At 38.4% G+C, this 24377-nt stretch overlaps 1 protein-coding gene across 1 annotated transcript in view; it reads right to left on the bottom strand.

The window, feature by feature from the left end:
* Positions 1-809: 809 nt before the first annotated feature.
* LOC122134548 (NACHT, LRR and PYD domains-containing protein 3-like) overlaps positions 810-24377 on the bottom strand; it is a 63718-nt gene continuing 40150 nt past the window's right edge. Inside the window, exon 6 of the mRNA XM_042763247.1 lies at positions 810-1706. Coding sequence (XP_042619181.1) covers positions 1168-1706 — 539 coding nt within the window. The 3' untranslated portion in view covers positions 810-1167. The remainder of the gene's footprint in view (positions 1707-24377) is intronic.

The raw sequence follows: 24377 nt of genomic DNA, 5'->3' as shown, positions 1-24377 counted from the left end.
AGAAACGTCACCCTGCCTCTTAAATTACTGACCACATTTTTTCTAATGACGCACACTCCACAGACACTCGTGCCGCGTCATGTCTTTAACTGCCGAATACATGTTTCCTACGACTGTACTGCACTCGCGCCTTTGATAACTGTGCACATCGTTTTGTCTGACTGCACATGTACCGGCAGCGTGCAGCAACGGCCGCCACAAAATTACATTATATTTGTCCCATATTGTCATTAATATACATACTGACTTCAACTTGGACCACTAAATAAATAGACTGCTATTGTTATGTAAGTATGAGGGTTAGAATATTTAGTGTACAGGTCATTTCAAGAGTGCTAAACAAAGTGATATAAAATATTTATTTTCATGCATTTTAAATGTTTAAAAATGTGGAAACCACTCATTGCATCACAGCATCTCCTGACTGCATTATTATTTGTAAAATAGGGGCTTTATGGAGTTGGAGTGTATACATGGTTATAAGTATAACAGTTTATATTTCATTAATTTAGGCAAATGAACAAGTGTCTTAGCCCTCAAGGGACTATTTGGCCAACCTTATTCCTGCTTGAAAAGCAAAATGTTATTGATAGTGTAAAAAACATCAACTTTGAAGCACATGCTGATTGATGGACTTGCATTACTCAACATTACTAACTACCTTCCAGCAACACTACATTCAATGAAGGTAAAATAGTAAAAAAACATAATAATAGTTTATTTAAATGGAATCGGAACCAGAAAATTTGTATACTGTGATATATATGTTGAATTTTGACATTGACAACCTTTAAATTAAGTTAACAGTAAGTAATAAACAGTATTGAGCATTGAGTATTTGAGTATTGTGCATTTTTCCTTACTGCTATTTTTTTAATAGTTGTTTAATGATTTTAATGGAAACGGAATCAGAACCGGAACCGTTAGGCGGAACCGGAACCGGAAAATTTCTAACGATTCCCAACCCTATCCTTCACATGCATTTACTAATAGAATAGCTGCAAAAATACATACTAGATTTGATTAATAATACTTATGTACTGCAACGAAGTATTATTACTTCTTTGTTACATTACACCACTGTGAAAAACTGATTAAAAATACAAATATAATGACATGAGATTTGATGAGGTTGTGTGCGTGTGAACATCAGAAAGAGTCTCTCTATCATTTAATATCACACAGAGACACTGAGGAATAATCATCAAACCTAAATCCAGCACAAAGGGGTTCAGTGAATGTGGTGTTGAATGTGTGTAAGTGTGTGAGTGTGTGTGTGTCAGAGACGCTGAAGAAGGACAGAGTGCCAGCCGACACGTCCACATACACTCCTGCTCTGTTATAGGATGATGGGGCAGCAAGTATACCAGTGTAGTTATTATTGTGATGGACAATGGATCCTATTTTAGACTTCATCAGACTCCAGGTTTTGTCATTAGATCCAAACACACAGTCATCAGTCCCTCCTTTCCTGCTGATTCCTTTATATGACACTGATATTTCAGCATAATCTCCGCTCCATTCAGCCTCCCAGTAACAGCGTCCAGTCAGACTCTCGACACACAGAACCTGAGGATCCTCATCAAATCTCTCTGGATGATCAGGATACGGCTGATGCTCAAACAAACCTGTGATCTTCTTGTTCTCATCTGACAGTATGAGTCGAGAGTTTGCTGTGTTTGGATCCAGTGTGAGATTACAGGCATCTGAACACAAGAAGAGAGAAACATCAAGAACAACACAACAGTGAAGATTTCTGTGTATGTTTATATCTTTGACTATATTTGCAAAGTCCAGAATATCTTCACTATTTACAAATGTGCTCAATAATATAAATGAAAGCTGTTGAACAGCGATTTGGTCCTAGACTTGTGGAGCCTGAATCAAAACTCTGTGAAAAACCCGTCAGGCCTAAAACAGTGTAAAATAGGGTGTCAAATGTACCGGTACTTCAGTAGCAAGACGATACTTCAATGTTAATGCATAATGATCAGGGCTTAAAAACAAAAAACAAAAAAATAATAATAATTCAGTTGGTTCACTCAGAGCAAAATCAGTATTTTAACGTTTCTGTTAATCCTTTTGTATTATTACTGTTCTGAAACCGGTTTGAGTAGAAAAAAAAGGTTAATAACATTATTTTATTGAGGAGCTAAGCATGGCATGGAGCATCACAACAAATGCAATAATGAGCAAGTACAGCAATTTTAGGATGATTGTAATTGAAATGGGGGAAAAATCATAAATACAAGCACTAGTATTATGATTAAATGGCTTTTCACTTTTGACCAACAGATGGCGCTGTAATCAAATCATTTTGGTGTGTTCTGTGTGATGTGCCAATGGCACACACAAAGTTTGGTGTCAGTATGCCAAAGCATTGCAGAGATACAGGCTGAAGTGTCATTTTGGCAGCATGCCTGAAATTCGTCGCTGTGGTATGCAAAAACGGTTTTGTCTATCGATACAAATTCCATAACATTTTGTCAGAACAGTCTGAAGATCATCTGATTCAATTTTGGTGAAAATTGGACCAACGGTTGATGAGGAGTTTGAAAAATTAGGTTTTCAACATGAATCAAAATGGCGGACAGGAAGTTCAGCGTACTCTGGCATATTTGGTATCTATGTTGTCGGCATAAGCCAAGGAATACTTTGAGACCAGTTTCATTGCAATAGGCTAATGCAATAAAGCATTTTTATAAATGTAATTATTAATGGTTAATGAATAGTTTGTTACTCTTGACCAATAGGTGGCGCTGTTACCAAATTGATGTGGCGTGGTCAGTGTGAGGTGACAATGGCACATACAAAGTTTGGTGCAAATATGTCAAAGCTTTGCCGAGATACAGCCTCAGATGTATTTTGGCATCTTACGAACAAATTCGTTGATGCGCTAAACAAAAACCGTTTCGTATATCAACACGAATTCCATAACTTTTTATCAGCTTGGTCTGAAGATGATCCGAACCAAATTTGGTGAAAATCGGACTAACGTCTAGGAGGAGTTCGAAAAAGTAGGTTTTCAACTTTAATCAAAATGGCGGACAGGAAGTATGGCCTATTTTGGCATAATTGGTATCGATGTTCTCGGCATGAAACAAAGAATATATGGAGACCATTTTCATTTCAATAGTCTAATTTATTTAAAAGTTATTAGCATTTTTTAGATATTTCATTATAACTTTTGACCACAAGGTGGCGCTGCCCCCAAACTTTTTGAGTAGCTTCAGGGCATGGAGCCAAACATTTTTAGGGGCCAAGCACCGAAGGTGCAGAGGCACCTATTGAAATCGTTAGATTTCTTCTTATTATTATTATTATTCTTCCTCTTCCGCCGCAAGTCTATGGCAGCCCATAGAACCGGTTGCGGGAAAGTTGTGAAATTTGGAACACTAATAGAGGACAGTGTCAACATTAACCATAGCAGATTTGCAGTCTCTTACTCAAACTCTCTAGCGCCACCAGTTGTCCAAACTTTAAAAAAATTTATGCTAATAACGTTTGAACCATAAGGTACAGAAGGAACATTATATTTTTCTCTGAATCCTTGGCTTATGGAAATTTGATTGAACCCCAAAATTCAAAAATCGCAAGGTTTAGTTTTTTTTCTATTTTTAGATATTCGAAAAAAGTACTTTTTCTATCTCTTCCTAGACGGTTAGTCCGTTTCTCACCAAAATTAGCTCAGATCATCTTCAGACCATGCTGGCAAAAAGTTATGGAATTCAAGTTCATTATTCAAAATGTTCTGGAATAACACGCAAACGAATTCAAGAAAAAGCACGCAAAAATAGTTATGAGGCTATATCTCCGCAACGGTTTAACGTATTGAGACCAAACTTGGTGTCTGTTGTAACAAGCATAGCCTGAGGCTACCTTCAGTGTTTCGGCGCAGTGCCCCCTAGTGGTCTGGAGATACGAAAAATGCATATTTTTGCACAGAACTTCTGAATGGTTTGGTAAAAAATCACAAAACTGGTCTCTTCAGATTCGGTGCATCATGTTGAATCGAATGATACCCAGTTTTCCCATGTCAGCCATTTTGGGCGACGGCCATTTTGAATTATTATCTAAGTTGCTGTATTTCACAAACGCATTATCGTATCGTTACGAAACTAATTACAAAAATGTTCGACACCGTGCCCTGATGGTACTCAAAAACTTTGGGCACAGTGCCACCTTGTGGTCAAAAGTTATAAAGAAATTTACAATAAATGCTAATAACGTTTGAATACATTGGACTATTGGAATGAAACTGGTCTCCTTAAATTCTTTGGATCATGCCGAGAACATCGATACCAATTACGACAAAATTGGCCTCCATTTTGATTTATGTTGAAAACCTAATTTTTCAAACTCCTCCTAGAACGTTAGTCCGATTTTCACCAAATGTGACTCAGATCATCTTCAGACGGTGCTGGCAAAAAGTTATGGATTTCGTGTCGATATACGAAACGGTTTTTGTTTAGCGCACCAACGAATTTGTTGTAAGGATGCCAAAATGTATCTGAGGCTGTATCTCTGCACAGATTTGACATATTTACACCAAACTTTGCATGTGCCATTGTCACCACAAATTGATCATGCCACATCAATTTGGTAACAGCGCCACCTATTGGTCTGGAGTAATAAACATTCATTAATTCTTAATTATTAGCATTTTTGAAAATTTCATAACTTTTGATTGCATTGACCTATGGTAATGATACTGATCTCAAAATATTTCTTGGGTCATGCCGACAACATACATATGAATTATGTCATAATAAGCCGAACTTTCTGTCGGCCATTTTGATTTATGTTGAAAACCTACTTTTTTGCTCTCCTCATCAACCTTTGGTCCGATTTTCACCAAAATCGAATACAATCATCTTCAGACTGTGCTGACAAAATGTTATGGATTTCATGTCGATAGGCACAACCGTTTTCGTACAGCGCCGCTATAAACTTTAAGCACTGTGTCAAAATGACTCCAAAGCTATATCTCTTCAAAGCTTTGACATACTGACACCAAATTTTGTTTGTGCAATAGTCACCTCACACTGACCATTCCACACTAATTTGGTAACAGTGCCACCTATTGGTCAAACGTGATAAGCCAATAAATCCTATTACTAGTTGTTGTCTTTATTGTTTTCAAGCCATTTTGTCTAAAATAATCTTAAAACGATTTTAATTACTCATTCCCGCCGTTTGGCTGAAGCTTGCTCCTGTAGTGCTTGGCCCCGTAATTGCTGCTTGCAGCTATATTTGTAATTATTTTTGTAACGATACGATAATGCGTTCAAAAAATACAGCATTTTAAAACATAATTCAAAATGGCCGACGCCTAAAATGGCTGACACGGGAAAATTTGATATCATTCAACTTGATATGACCCACTGAGTCTAAAGAGACCAGTTTTGTGATTTTTGGCCAAACCATTCAGAAGTTATAAGCAAAAATATGCATTTTTCATATCTCCTGACCACTAGGTGGCGCTGCGTCGAAACACTGCAAGTAGTTTCAGGTCATGGTGGTTATAAAAAACACCAAGCTTGGTTTCAATACGCCAAACCGTTGCGGAGTTATAGCCTCACATGCATTTTTGCGTGCTTTTCGTAGAATTTGTTCGCGTGGTATTCGAGAACGGTTGGACGAATCAACTTGAATTCCATAACTTTTTGCCAACATCGTCTGAAGATGATCCGAGCAAATTTTTCATGAAAATCGGACTAACCGTCTAGGACGAGTTCGAAAAAGTAGCTTTTTCAAACAATTGAAAATAGCAAAAAAACTAAACCTTGCGATTTTTGAATTGTGGGGTTCATTCGACTTGGCCTGAGCCAAGCTTTCAGAGGAAATGAAAATTTTCATTTTGTGGCTTACGGTTCAAAAGTTATTAGCACAAAAATATTGAAATTTTGGACAAGTGGTGGCGCTAGAGAGTAGGAGATAGAGACTTCAAATTTGCTATAGTTAATGCTGGGACTGTCCTCTATCAGTGTGCCAAATTGTACAACTTTCCCGCAATCGGTTCTATGGGCTGCCATAGACTTGCGGCGGAAGAAGAAGAAGAAGAAGAAGAAGAAGCAGAATAATAAATATAGCTGCAAGCAGCAATTATGGGGCCAAGCACTACAGGAGCAAGCTTCAGACGAACGGCTGGAATGAGTAATTAAAACCGTTTTAAGATTATTTTAGGCAAAATGGCTTGAAAACAATAAAGACAACAACTAGTAATAGGATTTATTGGCTTATCACGTTTGACCAGTAGGTGGCGCTGTTACCAAATTAGTGTGGAATGGTCAGTGTGAGGTGACTATTGCACAAACAAAATTTGGTGTCAGTATGTCAAAGCTTTGAAGAGATTTAGCCTTAGAATCATTTTGACACAGTGCTTAAAGTTTATAGCGGCGCTGTACGAAAATGGTTGCGTCTATCGACACGAAATCCATAACTTTTTGTCAGCACAGTCTGAAGATGATTGTACTCGATTTTGGTGAAAATCGGACCAAAGGTTGATGAGGAGAGCAAAAAAGTAGGTTTTCAACATAAATCAAAATGGCCAACAGAAAGTTCGGCTTATTATGACATAATTGATATGTATGTTGTCGGCATGACCCAAGAAATATTTTGAGACCAGTTTCATTGCAATAGGTTAATGCAATAAAAAGTAATTCACATTTTTAAAAGTGTAATTATTAATGGTTAATGAATGGTTTATTACTCTTGAACAATAGGTGGCGCTGTTACCAAATTGATGTGGCGTGGTCAGTGTGAGGTGACAATGGCACATACAAAGTTTGGCGCAAATATGTAAAAGCTTTGCAGAGATACAGCCTCAGAGATATTTTGGCATCTTACGAACAAATTCGTTGATGCACTAAACGAAAACCATTTCGTATATCAACACGAATTCCATAACTTTTTGTCAGCACAATCGGAAGATGATCCGAGTCAAATTTGGTGAAAATCGGACTAACGGTCTAGGAGGAGTTCGAAAAAGTAGATTTTCAACATGAATCAAAATGGCAGACAGGAAGTATGGCCAATTTTGTCATAATTGGTATCGATGTTCTCGGCATGACCCAAAGAATATAGCGAGACCACTTTCATTTCAATAGTCTAATTTATTCAAAAGTTATTAGCATTTTTTTAGATATTTCATTACAACTTCTGACCACATGGTGGCGCTGCCACCAAACTTTTTAAGTACCATCAGGGCATGGAGCCAAACATTTTTGTAATTATTTTCGTAATGATACGATAATGTGTTCAAAAAATACAGCATTTTAAAACATAATTCAAAATGGCCGACGCCTAAAATGGCTGACACAGGAAAATTGGATATCATTTGACTCAACATGACCCACTGAATCTAAAGAGACCAGTTGTGTGATTTTTGGCAAAACCATTCAGAAGTTATAAGCAAAAATGTGCATTTTTCGTATCTCCTGACCACTAGGTGGCACTGCGCCGAGACACTGCAGCTAGTCTCAGGTCATGCTTGTTATAACAAACACCAGGTTTGGTCTCGATACACCAAACCGTTGCGGAGATTTAGCCTCAAATGCATTTTTGTGTGCTTTTCGTCAAATTTGTTCATGTGTCATTTGAGAACGGTAGAACGAATCAACTTGAATTCCATAACTTTTTGCCAGCATGGTCTGAAGATGATCTGAGCTAATTTTGGTGAAAATCAGACAAACCGTCTAGGACGAGTTCGAAAAAGTAGTTTTTTCAAACAATTGAAAATAGCGAAAAAACTAAACCTTGCGATTTTTGAATTTCGGGGTTCATTCGACTTGGCATGAGCCAAGGATTCAGAGGAAAAAAGAATTTTCATTTTGTGGCTTACGGTTCAAAAGATATAAGCATAAAAATATTGAAATTTTGGACAAGTGGTGGCACTAGAGAGTTGGAGTTAGAGACTTCAAATTTGCTCTAGTTAATGCTGGGACTGTCCTCTATCAGTGTGCCAAATTATACAACTTTCCCGCAATCGGTTCTATGGGCTGCCATAGACTTGCGGCAGAAGAAGAAGAAGAAGAAGAAGAAGAAGAAGAAGAAGAAGAATAACGCCAACGATTTCAATAGGTGCCTATGCACCTTCGGTGCTTGGCCCCTAAATATAGCTGCAAGCAGCAATTACGGGGCCAAGCACTCCAGCGGCAAATTGATGAGCTAAGCTTGGCATGGAGCATCACACCAAATGCAACAATGAGCAATTACAGCAATTTTAGGATGATTGTAATTGAAATGGCTGAAAAATCATAAATACAAGCACTGGTATTATGATTAAATGGCTTATCACTTTTGACCAACAGGTGGCGCTGTAATCAAATCATTTTGGTGTTTTCTGTGTGAGGTGAGAATGGCACACACAAAGTTTGGTGTCAGTATGCCAAAGCATTGCAGAGATACAGGCTGAAGTGTCATTTTGGCATCATGCCTGAAATTCGTCGCTGTGGTATGCGAAAACGATTTTGTCTAACGATACAAAATCCATAACATTTTGTCAGCACAGTCTGAAGATACTGTGATTCAATTTTGTTGAAAATCGGACAAATGGTTGATGAGGAGTTCGAAAAAGTATGTTTTCAACATAAATCAAAATGGCGGACAGGAAGTTCAGCGTACTGTGGTATATTTGGTATCTATGTTGTCGGCATAAGCCAAGGAATATTTTGAGACCAGTTTCATTGCAATAGGCTAATGCAATAAAAAGTTATAAGCATTTTTATAAATGTAATTATTAATGGTTAATGAATGGTTTATTACTCTTGACCAATAGGTGGCGCTGTTACCAAATTGATGTGGCATGGTCAGAGTGAGGTGACAATGGCACATACAAAGTTTGGTGCAAATATGTCAAAGCTTTGCCGAGATACAGCCTCAGATGTATTTTGGCATCATACGAACAAATTCGTTGATGCGCTAAACGAAAACCGTTTCGTATATCAACACGAATTCCATAACTTTTTATCAGGTTGGTCTGAAGATGATCTGAACCAAATTTGGTGAAAATCGGACTAACGGTCTAGGAGGAGTTCGAAAAAGTAGGTTTTCAACTTTAATCAAAATGGCGGACAGGAAGTATGGCAAATTTAGGCATAATTGGTATCGATGTTCTCGGAATGACGCAAAGAATATATGGAGACCATTTTCATTTCAATAGTCTAAGTTTTTCAAAAGTTATTAGCATTTATTACATATTTCATTATAACTTTTGACCACAAGGTGGCGCTGCCACCAAACTTTTTGAGTAGCTTCAGGGCATGGAGCCAAACATTTTTGTAATTATTTTCGTAATGATACGATAATGCTTTCAAAAAATACAGCATTTAAAAACATAATTCAAAATGGCTGACGCCCAAAATGGCCGACACGTGAAAATTGCATATCATTCGACTCGGCATGACCCACCCAATCTAACGAGATCAGTTTTATGATTTTTGGCCAAACCATTCAGAAGTTATAAGTAAAAATATGCATTTTTCATATCTCCTGACCACTAGGTGGCGCTGCGTCGAAACACTGCAAGTAGTCTCAGGTCATGCTTGTTAAAACACCCACCAAGTTTGGTCTCAATATGCCAAACCGTTGCGGAGTTATAACCTCACAAGCATTTTTGCGTGCTTTTCTTAGAATTTGTTCGCGTGGTATTCGAGAACAATTAGACGAATCAACTTGAATTCCATAACTTTTTGTCGGCATCGTCTGAAGATCATCTGAGCCAATTTTCGTGAAAATCGGACTAACCGTCTAGGACGAGTTTGTAAAAGTAGGTTTTTCGAACAATTGAAAATAGCGAAAAAACTAAACCTTGCGATTTTTGTATTTCGGGGTTCATTCGACTTGGCCTGAGCCAAGGATTCAGAGGAAAAAAGAATTTTCATTTTGTGGCTTACGGTTCAAAAGTTATTAGCAGACAAATATTGAAACTTTGGACAAGTGGTGGCGCTAGAGAGTTGGATTTAGAGACTTCAAATTTGCTATAGTAAATGCTGGGACTGTCCTCTATCAGTGTGCCAAATTATACAACTTTCCCGCAATCGGTTCTATGGGCTGCCATAGACTTGCGGCGGAAGAAGAAGAAGAAGAAGAAGAAGAAGAAGAAGAAGAAGAAGAAGAAATATAGCTGCAAGCAGCAATTACGGGGCCAAGCACTCCAGAGGCAAATTGAGGAGCTAAGCATGGCATGGACCATCAGACCAAATGCAGAAAGGAGTAACTGAAGCCATTTTAGGATGATTCTAATTGAAATGGCGGAAAAATCATAAATACAAGCACTAGTATTATGATTAAATGGCTTATCACTTTTGACCAACAGGTGGCGCTGTAATCAAATCATTTTGGTGTGTTCTGTGTGAGGTGATAATGGCACACACAAAGTTTGGTGTCAGTATGCCAAAGCATCACAGAGATACAGGCTGAAATGTCATTTTGGCATCATGCCTGAAATTCGTCGCTGTGGTATGCGAAAACGGTTTTGTCTATCAATACAAAATCCATAACATTTTGTCAGCACAGTCTGAAGATCATCTGATTCAATTTTGGTGAAAATCGGATTAACGGTTGATGAGGAGTTCGAAAAAGTAGGTTTTCAACATAAATCAAAATGGCGGACAGGAAGTTCAGCGTACTGTGGCATATTTGGTATCTATGTTGTCGGCATAAGCCAAGGAATATTTTGAGACCAGTTTCATTGCAATAGGCTAATGCAGTAAAAAGTTATTAGCATTTTTATAAAAAAAGTAATTATTAATGGTTAATGAATGATTTATTACTCTTGACGAATAGGTGGCGCTGTTACCAAATTGATGTTGCATGGTCAGTCTGAGGTGACAATGGCACATACAAAGTTTGGTACAAATATGTCAAAGCTTTGCCGAGATACAGCCTCAGATGTATTTTGGCATCTTACAAACAAATTCGTTGATGCGCTAAACGAAAACCGTTTCGTATATCAACACAAAATCCATAACTTTTTGTCAGCTTGGTCTGAAGATGATCCGAACCAAATTTGGTGCAAATCGCGACTAACGGTCTAGGAGGAGTTAGAAAAAGTAGGTTTTCAACTTTAATCAAAATGGCGGACAGGAAGTATGGCCAATTTTGGCATAATTGGTATCGATGTTCTCGGCATGACCCAAAGAATATATGGAGACCATTTTCATTTCAATAGTCTAATTTATTCAAAAGTTATTAGCATTTTTATGATATTTCATTATAACTTTTGACCACAAGGTGGCGCTGCCCCCAAACTTTTTGAGTACCTTCAGGGCATGGAGCCAAACATTTTTGTAATTATTTTCGTAATGATACGATAATGCATTCAAAAAATACAGCATTTTTAAACATAATTCAAAATGGCCGACACCTAAAATGGCCGTCACGGCAAAATTGGATATCATTCGACTCGGCATGACGCACCGAATACAAAGTGACCAGTTTTGTGATTTTTGGCAAAACCATTCAGAAGTTATAAGCAAAAATATGCATTTTTCATATCTCCTGACCACTAGGTGGCGCTGCGTCGAAACACTGCAGGTAGTCTCAGGTCATGCTTTTTATAACACACACCAAGTTTGGTCTCAATACGCCAAACCGTTGCGGAGTTATAGCCTCACAAGCATTTTTGCGTGCTTTTCGTAGAATTTGTTCGCGTGGTATTCGAGAACGGTTGGACAAATCAACTTGAATTCCATAACTTTTTGCTGGCATCATGTGAAGATGATCTGAGCCAATTTTCGTGAAAATCGGACTAACCGTCTAGGACGAGTTCGAAAAAGTAGGTTTTACGAACAATTGAAAATAGCGAAAAAACTAAACCGTGCAATTTTTGAATTTCGGGGTTCATTCGACTTGGACTGTGCCAAGGATTCAGAGGAAAGAAGAATTTTCATTTTGTGGCTTACGGTTCAAAAGTTATTAGCATAAAAATATTGAAACTTTGGACAAGTGGTGGCGCTAGAGAGTTAGAGTTAGAGACTTCAAATTTGCTATAGTTAATGCTGGGATTGTCCTCTATCAGTGTGCCAAATTATACAACTTTCCCGCAATCAGTTCTGTGGGCTGCCATAGACTTGCGGCGGAAGAAGAAGAAGAAGAAGAAGAAGAAGAAGAACGCCAACGGTTTCAATAGGTGCCTACGCACCTTCGGTGCTTGGCCCCTAATAACGGAAGAGTATACAATAGGTGCCTAAGCACCTTCGGTGCTTGGCCCCTAATAACGCCAACGGATACAATAGGTGCCTACGCACCTTCGGTGCTTGGCCCCTAATAATAATAACGCCGACGGATACAATAGGTGCCTAAGCACCTTCGGTGCTTGGCCCCTAATAACGCCAACGATTTGTATGGTTGAGTACGAGTCTTTTGTGTTTGGACAATAATAATAATAAGAATCCTAACGGATACAATAGGTGCCTAAGCACCTTCGGTGCTTGGCCCCTAATAATAATAAATATAGCTGCAAGCAGCAATTAAGGGGGCCAAGCACTCCAGCGGCAAGTTGAGGAGCTAAGCATGGCATGGAGCATCAGACCAAATGCAACAGTGCGCAATAAAAGCAATTTTAGGATAATTGTAATTGTAATGGTGGAAAAATCATAAATACAACCTCTAGTAGCGTGATTTATTGGCTTATCAAGTATGACCAATAGGTGGCGCTGTTATCAAATCGATGTGGTGTGTTCTGTGTGAGTTGACAATGACACACACAAAGTTTAGCCAAAGCACTGCAGAGGTACAGGTACAAGTTCCATTTTGGCATCATACCTCAAATTTGTTACTGTGGTATGCGAAAATGGTTTTGTCTATCGACACAAAATCCATAACTTTTTGTCAGCACAGTCGGAAGATCACCTAGTTCGATTTTGGTGAAAATGGAACCAACTGTTGAGGAGGAGTTCGAAAAAGTAAGTTTTTCGAACAATTGAAAATAGCGAAAAAACTAAACCCTGAGTTTAGAGTTTTGGGTTTTTGAGTTTTGGGGTCCGTTCGACTTGCCATGAGCCAAGGATTCAGAGAAAAAAAGAATTTTTCTTCTGTGGCTTACGGTTCAAAAGTTATTAGCATAATGTTTTTGAAAGTTTGGACAAGTGGTGGCGCTAGAGAGTTTGAGTTAGAGACTTCAAATTTGCTATGGTTAGTGTTGACACTGTCCTCTATCAGTGTGCCAAATTTCACAACTTTCCCGCAAGCGGTTCTATGGGCTGCCATAGACTTGCGGCGGAAGAAAAAAATCACGCTAACGGATACAATAGGTGCCTAAGCACCTTCGGTGCTTGGCCCCTAATAACGCCAACGATTTCAATAGGTGCCTACGCACCTTCGGTGCTTGGCCCCTAATAATAACATCAACTGATACAATAGGTGCCTACGCACCTTCGGTGCTTGGTCCCTAATAATAATAATAAGTACAGTGTTTTCTTTACTCAAAAATAATAATAAAAAACCAAACAAAAAAAACAAAACAAAACAAAGAGAGGCTTGGTTTGGTATCTTGCGTCTAGTCATAGCCAATACATCATCATCTTTTCTCACAAGATTTTGGCCAAATGTATTAAACGAAAGGAAAAACTATCAATGCTTTGAAGACATTAATATTTTTTTAAAGATATTTAAAACTGTTTGCTGCATGGTTAAAAAAAACGCTACTCATGTAAAATTCCATTTTGAGAGGAAAAAACATAAGTCATGTAAGCTGTACATCACATTTTATTATTACATTCAGAAATAATAGGCTAAAATACTGGTAAATAAAGCAAAATGTTTACAAACATTATAAACACAACTATGCTATTTCAGTTTCCTTTTCTCCACAGTGTTTTGTGATTCTGCAATCGCTAAATCCAACGTAAAAAATCAGCAACACGTTGCATTTTTTTGTGATCCTGGATGCAATTTCACTGTAAATTAATAAAATAAGGTTTCACAAAAAACAAAATTATATTATTAACTAAATGATACCTAATTTTACTGAAGTTGTAATGCATTATTTTTGTACAAGATACAGATAACGTGCACGTGATATCAGTGAGTTGTGTGTGAAACAGCGAAAGCAAAACTTTCTCACCGTAGTCTAACATAACTGCCCAGCAAAGCAATTTCATAATGCATTACACCAGAGTGGGGATAAATTGTTTTGTAGTCCTTATAATAAAATATGGATGATGACCAGGGCCAGATTATCCAATGGCCTTTATGGGCATGGGCCCCAAACAAGGGGAAGAAAAAAAATTGTGTCTTTACACCAACTGCAAATAGCGTGCTTGTTGGCAAATGCTATTTACACTGGCTCTGTCCACCAATGTCTGGTTGGGACACATTCAATTCAATTTCTTCTGTGGCATAGAAAGTAGAGCGTAAGACTTTAAAAACTAGCTTTTGATGCGATCAACCTGGGTTCGAATACGCCATTTGCCGAGCTATTACTTACACTCTATGGGCCTCATTCATGAAACAAGAGCAGAACATATTTGTATACATTTTTCATAAAGCTGTTCTGATGTGAGCTTTAGAATCCATGAAAATGTTCATATTTTCAAAACGTTAGTTCCTACGAAAGCAATGTACAACTGCTCCCTACCACATGTAATGGTGCGTAGAACGTTTTGTGTTCTTTTTGGCAAACTGATGACACTGAATTTTGATGCACTGCCATTATAATATTTTACATGTATGTATATACAGTAGGTGGACATCCAAAACATTACTTCTACCGCCGCTCGTACCGCCGCCGCGGCGTCTGCAAAGTGCATTTGCAGCTTTTGACCGCTGAATGGCGCTTTAATCACAAGTTTTCAAACAAGCGCATCAAAGCACATTTTCGAAAATAGACGTCAGCTTTGCCTCACCGAAGTGTTATATTTGACTGCAGTCGGGGAAAATGAAAGAAAAAATATTTAATATTCACAGATGAAAGTTTAGTCCTTATGAAGATATGTGCGTTTCTTAGAACGAATTCAAGCAGGATAAATGTCAAGCCTATGAGCCTGTGCTTATATTTTCTCTACACCATATTTTAGACTCATTTAAATAGTGTGCAGTATTATTTATATAATATGAATTATGTGTTATATTTTTAGAAAGAAAATGTGGTTTACTTTGCATCGGAGCATTAAAAGTGGTAGCCTATTGTGAGCTAGGCTTGGGTGTTTTATAAATTATTTTCTTTATTTTAGTAAAACGTAAGGCACTGTATAATTTCACTCCCATTATTTAGGCCTAATTAAAACAAGAAACGAATAAATTTAACCTGCACGATTTAACTAAATCATTGCAACTCTAAAGAATGGATGGATTAATACAACGTCCTCACTTACCAACAAAGTGCACACGGTGTAAAAAAAAAGAGCTTCATTAATTGACAACTTCAGTGATTTTAAATGGAGTCTTCTTTGCTTGCTTTCATACAATTTAAGTAAAGTAAAAAATAAATAAATAAATAAATAAATAAATTGCAGCCGCATTTAAATGCATAATATAAAATGTATAATATTCCGTAAAATATCAGTGCAAGATTTGCTCTGCATGATGCTGAGTGCACCGTGCATCATTTATTCTTATTTGTCTACATATTTTATCTTCATTACAAATCTTGTTTGGTTTAATTTTGGATAATTGCATGTAAAAAATTATTTACTTTGTAATGCATATGCAAAATGTGAATTATTATTCATATTCAAGTGTTTGTGCAAAAATTATTAATGCGCATGCATGACAGGGAGGAGCCCTCTCGATCACGTGATTTTTTTCCCTAATAATGAAATAACTAAAAATCTGGGTGTCTCACATACATGAGAAATATATCTACAGAAAGCTTGAAATGTCTTTAAAACGAATCAATTCAAAACGAAAGCATTATGTAATCTGTGAAGGTTATATTTCTGTTTAAAGGCGCGTCCATGTGGAGAGAGTCAGCACTGTGAATTTCATCTTGCAGCCGACAAGAAAACATTTGTTTATTAATAAATAATTAAAATGTCTCATTTTTTTCAATTATTGGGCTACGTCTGCCTGTGCTTTGTGGCAAACTTAATGCATGTGCTTGAGCGCAGAATATATTAAGGCTCATTATGGATTATAGATGTAAATTTCATATAAACCTCTGATTAGTTGAATAATGACAAATGAATGACTAGTAACTAGAAAAATCTTACGTGGGAGGCAGACCTATTAAATACCCTCTAGACGTCTCTGTTAAAGTTTTTAAAGCATTTTATACGCGTTTGCATAAATTCTTCTTTCAGAACGGTCGGTATGGAGAGAAGCTTTAACACTGATTCTTCCTCTGAAACACAAAAAACGAAAATTGAAATTGATATTTTATGTTTTGGGAAATGCCAGCCCTTCTCTGCAGATATTGTTGCTTCTGGTTTGTGCATTGTAAACAGACTACAATAATAATAATAATAATAATAATAATAATAATAATGTCTCCAATTTTTTTTTTCATGTCTGTAACGCATGTGTATTCCCAAATCTAAAAAAGCCTATAAAACATCATAGACGGATCATACTGATGTCTGGACTCTGTTTGGGATTTAGAAAAACATAAAGAGATGGTTCAATATATTGGTTATGAAAAGGCTACATTCTATGAGAATTTATATTTCATAGTCTAAAAAATATTGTTTAGACGAAACAAAATAAAATTAACGCAACAGTTTTCGAATTTATTTTATTTATTTATTTATTTATTTATTTATGTATTTATTTATTTATTTAGAGTTAAGGCAACTACCTCTGAAATTAAGTTATAATAACCAATAAACTATATTGCGCTAGTAGTCAACATTTGAAGTGGATCAAAACCTTTCTTCAAAGTTGCCCTAAAACCAAAATGACAAGGCAATCGTCCTATCTAAACCTGTTCTGCAAGTTTGATACCCTCATAAGACACTGTCCACATGAAAGACCAAGAAATTCACACCTTTATCTCGACCCCCACAAGCTATACAGAACTACCCCTAACCCCCTCCAGCTGAACTGAACTCGGTCTGTTTTTTGGCTGTGAGGAACGGTGTGTTGTCATATTACTGGGTTGAAACATGCCTGCACAGATGAACTGCCTTTAACTGTCATTTTGCATTATTGACACTGTTTTCCTAATTAATGTTGTTCAGTTGTTTTTACGCAATCTTTTATGTTTAAAGTGCTATATAAATAAAGATGACTTGACTTGACTTGACTTGTTGCCTTATTCCACTAAAAGGTCTTCCATCAGCCATGGAGACTGCTGAAGCCCTATTTAATCAGGTATTCCGGAACTATGGGCTACCCGAAGACATAATCTCGGACTGAGGACCTCAATTTATTTCCAGAGTTTGGAAGGCTTTCTTCTGTCTCCTAGGTGTATCAGTTAACCTAACATCTGGCTACCATCCACAATCGAATGGTCAGACTGAAAGGAAGATTCAGGAGATCGGACGCTTCCTGTGGTCGTACTGCCATGGCCACCAACATACTTGGAGCCGGTATCTTCCCTGGGCCGAGTACGCTCAAAACTCTCTCCGCCAGTCCACCACAGGCCTAACACCTTTCCAATGCGTGCTTGGCTTCCAGCCACCTCTGTTCCCCTGGTCAGAAGAGCCCTCTGAGGTCCCAGCAGTCAACTATTGGTTTCAGGAGAGCGAGAGGGTCTGGGACTCGGCACATGTCCATCTGCAAGGGGCAGTTAGGAGGCACAAGAACCAGGCAGACGTTCACAGAGCAGTAACACCTACATACCTCCCTGGGCAGAAGGTCTGGTTCTCTACTAGGGACATATGCCTCCAGCTGCCCTGCCGCAAGCTGAGTCCCAGATACATAGGGCCATTCACAATTTTAAGGCAGCTCAATCCTGTCACTTATCGTCTAAAATTACCCCCAAATTGCAGAATTACCCCTACCTTCCATGTATCTCTACTAAAACCTCACCAAACTTAAAATCTCAAGGAGTTTATAAGTTAAAAAGGATAAAATGTCACAGTGCATGTTAAATAGCCTAAATGAACTTGTGTAAACAATATAATTAGAACTAACAATATAATTCAATTTTTTTTTTTAAAAATGAACAATTCCTGTATAAAATGGGACATCAACCTTTATATCAAACATTTTGAAATCGTCTACAGCTGAGCAACGTGCGAGGCAGGTTGAGCGTGCGAAGTGAATGTGCTGCACAAAGTCATTTACAGATGCAATGAAAAAAAAAAAAAAATAAAAAACCCTGGATAGCCTAGATTAGGCCCAGAATAATTATAATAACTGTTAACCCACAGTAACAAATTGTAACCGATTAATTGCCTATTTTCGTTTGCTGCATGTTTTTTTTTTTGTTTTTTTATTATTTATTTATTTATTTTTTAAAACAGGCTAAAAAATAAATAAAGATTGTGAGAGGAAAAAAATATATGTCATGTATAAGTTGCATTTTATTACATTCAGAAATAATAACGGCTGGCCTAATAATGTTATAATGTACCAACAGGATATTTTTAGTTATCTTCACTTTACAACAAATCCTTTAAATTTAACAAATTTATCAGAACTATAAGCTAAAGCTAACACCGCTCCGGCTCTCTTTACCCAGCATTTTCCTCGCTAATGTGCGGTCACTGGTGAACAAAATGGATGAGTTACGACTTTGCATCACCCACAGTAAGAGACTTTTGGACTTCAATGTAATGGTTTTCACAGAAACATGGCTACACAGCGACGTACCCAATAATGCTATTGAGCTAGCTTGACGCTACACGCTCCAGGCAGATAAGACAGCAGATGACTCCGGCAAGACAAGAGGTGGTGGATTGTGCATTTATGTCAACAAAGCTTGGTGTACGAACACTGACATTGTTGGGAGACACTGCTCAGCTAACCTAGAGTTTCTCATGGTTAAATGTAGACCTTTTTATCTGCCGCGGAAGTTCACTTCCACCATAATAACCGCAGTCTATATTCCACCGGATGCTAATGCCAAGCTTGCTTTGAACGAACTTCATGCAGCCATTAGTAAACAACAGACTGCTCACCCGGAGGCTGCTTTTATTGTCGCGGGTGATTTTAATCACTGCAAATTAAAGACAGTGCTCCCCAAATTTCACCAGCATGTTTCCTGCCACACCAGAGGAGACAAAACTTTGGATCATGTTTACACAAACATTGATGGAGCTTACATCGCGACGCCCCCCCTCCCCCACCTCGGACAGTCTGATCACCTTTCTTTGTTTCTCACCCCTAAGTATTCACCCCTCATCAACTGTGTGAAGCCATCAATGAGGACCATCAAAGTGTGGCCAACTGGAGCAGACTCTTTACTTCAGGACAGGTTTCAACACATTGACTGGAGTATGTTTGCTTCTCAGGCTGCCTGTTGGTCTCACATGGACATTGATATCTATACCTCCTCTGTACTGACTTAAATCAACACCACCATTGACAGTGTTACATCAGAAAAACAGATAACAACATACCCTAATCAGAAGCCATGGATGAACAAGGAGGTGCGACTTCTGCTGAAAGCCCACAACACTGCCTTCAGGTCAGATGATGCTCAGGCCTACAGTAAATCCAGGGCTAACCTGAAAAGGGGCATCAAAAGGCCAAGTACTGCTACAAGCTGAAGGTAGAGGAACACTTTTCCAACTCTGACCCCCGACGCATGTGGCAGGGCATCCAGGTCATCAGTGACTACAAGTGAAGTAACTCCACTCCAACGGTCAGAGACGTCTACTACCTTAACCCTCTGGAGTCGATTAACGCGTATACGCGTTTTGGGGTATTTTCTCCTGATAACCCCGAAAATAACTTAAATTACACTTTCAGTTTTGATCGTACAGATAAGTGCAATACATCAATCGAATCTGTAAAGGGTCTACTTTTTTTTTGTATACAGACATAATAACAACAAAACTTTGTGCACTTATAAAATAAAGATAACAAACAAGGAGTGCTGTCTGCAGCCTTTGTCTGCGCTGATCTTCAGATACAAATGCGTCATTAAAATGAACTGTAACTCAGTGAATACTCAACGAAGAGATATGAGACAGATATCTATAGAAAGCCTGACATGTCTACTTTTAAGCTAAACAAGTGCTGCTGAAAACAAATATTCTGTGATAAAGTAATCCATATGAAAAACAACGCGATGTCCGTTTTTCACGTCTCCCTTCATTATCTTATAATGCGACCACGCCCCCCGCGCCGAGCGCGCGCTTTTGAGATTCAAATGTTTCACTGAAGCGCGCGGCTTTTGAATACGCCCACACAACAGAAGACAACGCAGCGAGATTGTTCTTCAAGTTTTTATTATTTTACTGTTTGCTTCGCGATGAGAGAATAAGACATATTCACCCCCAAAAGATGTGATGTGGTTGAGGATTTGAGATTTGGATTTCCTCAGAAAAAAGAATGAAGCACTTTATTCAGCAGAGATCATAAACATGAGTAAGTCTCTTTTTTATTGATTTATATACTTGTACTAGTTTTCACATAACGTGTAAACATTTTACTAGTTAGACTTTTTTCCAAAGACTTTTTTTCCAAACTATAATTCCTGACTAAATGTATAATCAAGTGAAATATTATGAAGTTTCAATAACAATATACACTACTATACCATTCAAAAGCTTGATGTAAATAATATAAATGTACCAATAAATGTAACTGTAACAAATGTAACAATCATTGCTGTTCTTTCAATTTATCCCCCCTAAAAAACCTAAAAAAAAATATTCTCAGCTCTTTCAACATTAATAATAATAATAATAATAATAATAATAAATAACATGATGATGATGATAATAATAAACAATAAATTTTTTTTTGTAGAAAATAAGATTGTTAAAAGGATTTCTGGAAGGATTGTGTGACTGGAGTAATGATGCAAAAAATTCAGTTTGAAAGTCAGCTTTGGATTTTTTCCTAATAAACTGTTAAACTGCACGCACAAGTGAATATTAAATTATGTTGTGGGATAATTAAATATATTCTAAATAAACTACAAACATAAAATTATATAGATTTATTTTTGTCCTCACATTCTTTCTTGTAACTCATCCCTCTCAGTGACACAGCTGACTGAATGGCTCATTATGCAGCTCATTATGCAGGCCTTTGTCTTCTCAGGTGTGAATTCATGATAGTTGACACGCCTACTCGCATATGACTTTTACCAACAAAAAGTGTCTTAGAAAATTTAAATCAATATATTGTTTTCTGTAAGTGAGTAAACAAGATGATTTTCACATCATTTAGAAAAAAAAATTCTAGGCTACAAGCTCCAGTTCTCAAAATATCTGGGAACCAATTTTCTGTATGTGTTTTTTATTGCCTTATTGAAGTGATTTAACATTTTTAGTTTTTCCACTAACCACGCATAACATTTTTTTTTTCTCAAAACACAATCATGTACATACATGGCTGCTCACATATTATTATAGCCTAGTTTGTGCTGATTACAGTGAGATTAGACTTTTGCCATTTAGATATTTATAAGAAACTGAAAAAAGCACAAATGTCAGGGCATGACAAAACTTCTCCAGGCCCCAAAAATACCCTTAGACTCCAGAGGGTTAAGGAGCTAAATGACTTATATGCTCGCTTCAACAGCGACAGCAAGGAGACGGCCACCAAAATCACACACTCAGCAGATCACCAACCTCTCAATCTCACCTCCACAGATGTCTACACTGCATTGAGCCGGATCAACGCACGCAAGGCTGCCGGCCCGGACGGCATTCCTGGACGTGTGCTTAGAGCATGTGCAGAGCAGCTTGCAGGGGTCTTCACAGACATTTTTCAACCTGTCCCTCACCCAAGCAACTGTGCCAACATGTTTTAAGTCCACATCCATTGTGCCAGTACCGAAACACTCCTCCCCAATGTGCCTGAATGACTATCGCCCTGTAGCACTCACACCCATCATTATGAAGTGCTTTGAGCGATTGGTCCTAGCACACCTCAAAGACTGCCTCCTACCCACACTGGACCCACACCAATTTGCCTACCGCAGAAATAGGAGCACAGAGGATGCAGTATGCAGAGTGCTACACTCTGCACTCACACACTTGGACAATAACAACACATACGTTAGGATGTTGTTTGTTGACTTCAGCTCAGCATTTAACACCGTCATTCCCTCCAATCTGACCACAAAACTTGGAGACCTGGACATTAACACCTCCCTCTGCAACTGGATCATGGACTTTCTGACCAACAGGCCTCAGCATGTTAGGTCAGGCCACACCCACTCCACCACCATCACACTTAACACCAGCGTACCACAGGGCTGTGTGCTGAGTCCATTCCTCTACTCCCTCTACACCCACGACTGCAAGCCTGTGCATGGATCCAACTCCATCATTAAGTTTGCAGACGACACCACGGTGATTGGCCTCATCAGTGACAACGATGAGACTGCCTACAGGGAAGAGGCACAGCACCTGGCCACATGGTGCGCTGACAATAACCTGCTCCTTAACACCAGTAAGACGAAGGAGCTCATTGTGGACTTCAGGAAGAAGAAAGGAAGCACGCATGACCCCATCCACATTAACGGGATGGTTGTTGAACGTGTCTCCAGCTTCAAGTTCCTGGGAACCACAATCACGGAGGTCCATCACTGTCCTGGACCACAAACACCTCCAGCCTGGTCAAGAAGGCTCACCAACGCCTCTTCTTCCTCAGAACACTGAAGAAGAACCAACTGTCTTCAGCCATAGTGGTAAACTTTTACCGGTGTGCGATCAAGAGCATCCTGACCAGTTGTATTACAGTCTGGTATGGGAACTGCTCAGTTGCTGACCGCAAGGCACTGCAGAGGGTGGTGAAAACTGCCCAACGCATCACAGGGACACCACTTCTTGCTATTGAGGACATCCAGAGGAAACGCTGTCTATGTCGAGCTCACAGCATTCTTAAGGACTCCTCTCACCCTGACCATGGACTGTTTAACCTCCTGCCCTCCGGGAGGCGCTTCAGGAGCCTCCGGACAAGGACCAGCAGATCCAGGAACAGCTTTTTCCCTACAGCTGTCTCCTTGCTGAACTCTGCCCTCTGCCACCCCCCACACCATACACACAGACTCCTCCCCCACTTCATCACTACATCTGACCGATTTATTTATTTATTAACAACAAGCAAAAAACAGTAAACTTGCTATTACTTGCACTACTGTCTGTTCATCCAGAAACACTGAATAATCCATTTGCACAAGGAATATTTTCTATGCACTTTACTGACCATTGCAATAGTGTAATTATGTTCATATGTTCATAGTTCTGCCTATAGTGTACATACACTTTCACATATTCCATCTGTATAGTATGTTCATAGTACACCTATCTGTATATCATGCTTATAGTATTTAAAATCTGTAAATTATGTCCATAATACTTAACTGTATAGTTATTGTACATATTGTAGACCTTGTATATTCTGTACTTACTGCTAATTGCACTTCTGGTTAGATGCTAACTGCATTTCGTTGCCTTGTACCTTACATGTGCAGTGACAATAAAGTTGAATCTAATCTAATCTAATCTAGGTGTGCTATTTGATAGCAACCTTTCCTTAGAAAGCCACATTTCTAGCATTTGTAAAACTGCATTTTTCCATCTCAAAAATATATCTAAATTACGGCCTATGCTCTCAATGTCAGATTATTGTAATGCTTTATTGGGTGGTTGTTCTGCACGCTTAGTAAACAAACTCCAGTTAGTCCAAAATGCAGCAGCTAGAGTTCTTACTAGAACCAGGAAGTATGATCATATTAGCCCGGTTCTGTCAACACTGCACTGGCTCCCTATCAAACATCGTATAGATTTTAAAATCTTGCTTATTACTTATAAAGCCCTGAATGGTTTAGCATCTCAGTATTTGAACAAGCTCTTGTTACATTATAGTCCTCCACGTCCGCTCCGTTCTCAAAACTCTGGCAATTTGATAATACCTAGAATATCAAAGTCAACTGCGGGCGGCAGATCCTTTTTCCTATTTAGCTTCCAAACTCTGGAATAACCTACCTAACATTGTTCGGGAGGCAGACACACTCTTGCAGTTTAAATCTAGATTAAAGACCCATCTCTTTAACCTGGCTTACACATAGCACACTAATACGCTCTAATATCCAAATCCGTTAAAGGATTTTTAGGCTGTATTAATTAGGTAAACCGGAACCGGGAACACTTCCCATAACACCCGATGTACTTGCTACATCGTTAGAAGAATGGCATCTACGCTAATATTAGTCTGTTTCTCTCTTATTCCGAGGTCACCATAACCACCAGATCCAGTCTGTATCCAAGTCAGAGGGTCACTGCAGTCACCCAGATCCAGTACGTATCCAGCCCAGATGGTGGATCAGCACCTAGAAAGGACCTCTACAGCCCTGAAGACAGCGG

Source organism: Cyprinus carpio, chromosome A9 (assembly GCF_018340385.1).
Source record: "Cyprinus carpio isolate SPL01 chromosome A9, ASM1834038v1, whole genome shotgun sequence".
NCBI lineage: Eukaryota > Metazoa > Chordata > Actinopteri > Cypriniformes > Cyprinidae > Cyprinus > Cyprinus carpio.
This window is presented reverse-complemented; position numbering and strand designations above follow the sequence as displayed.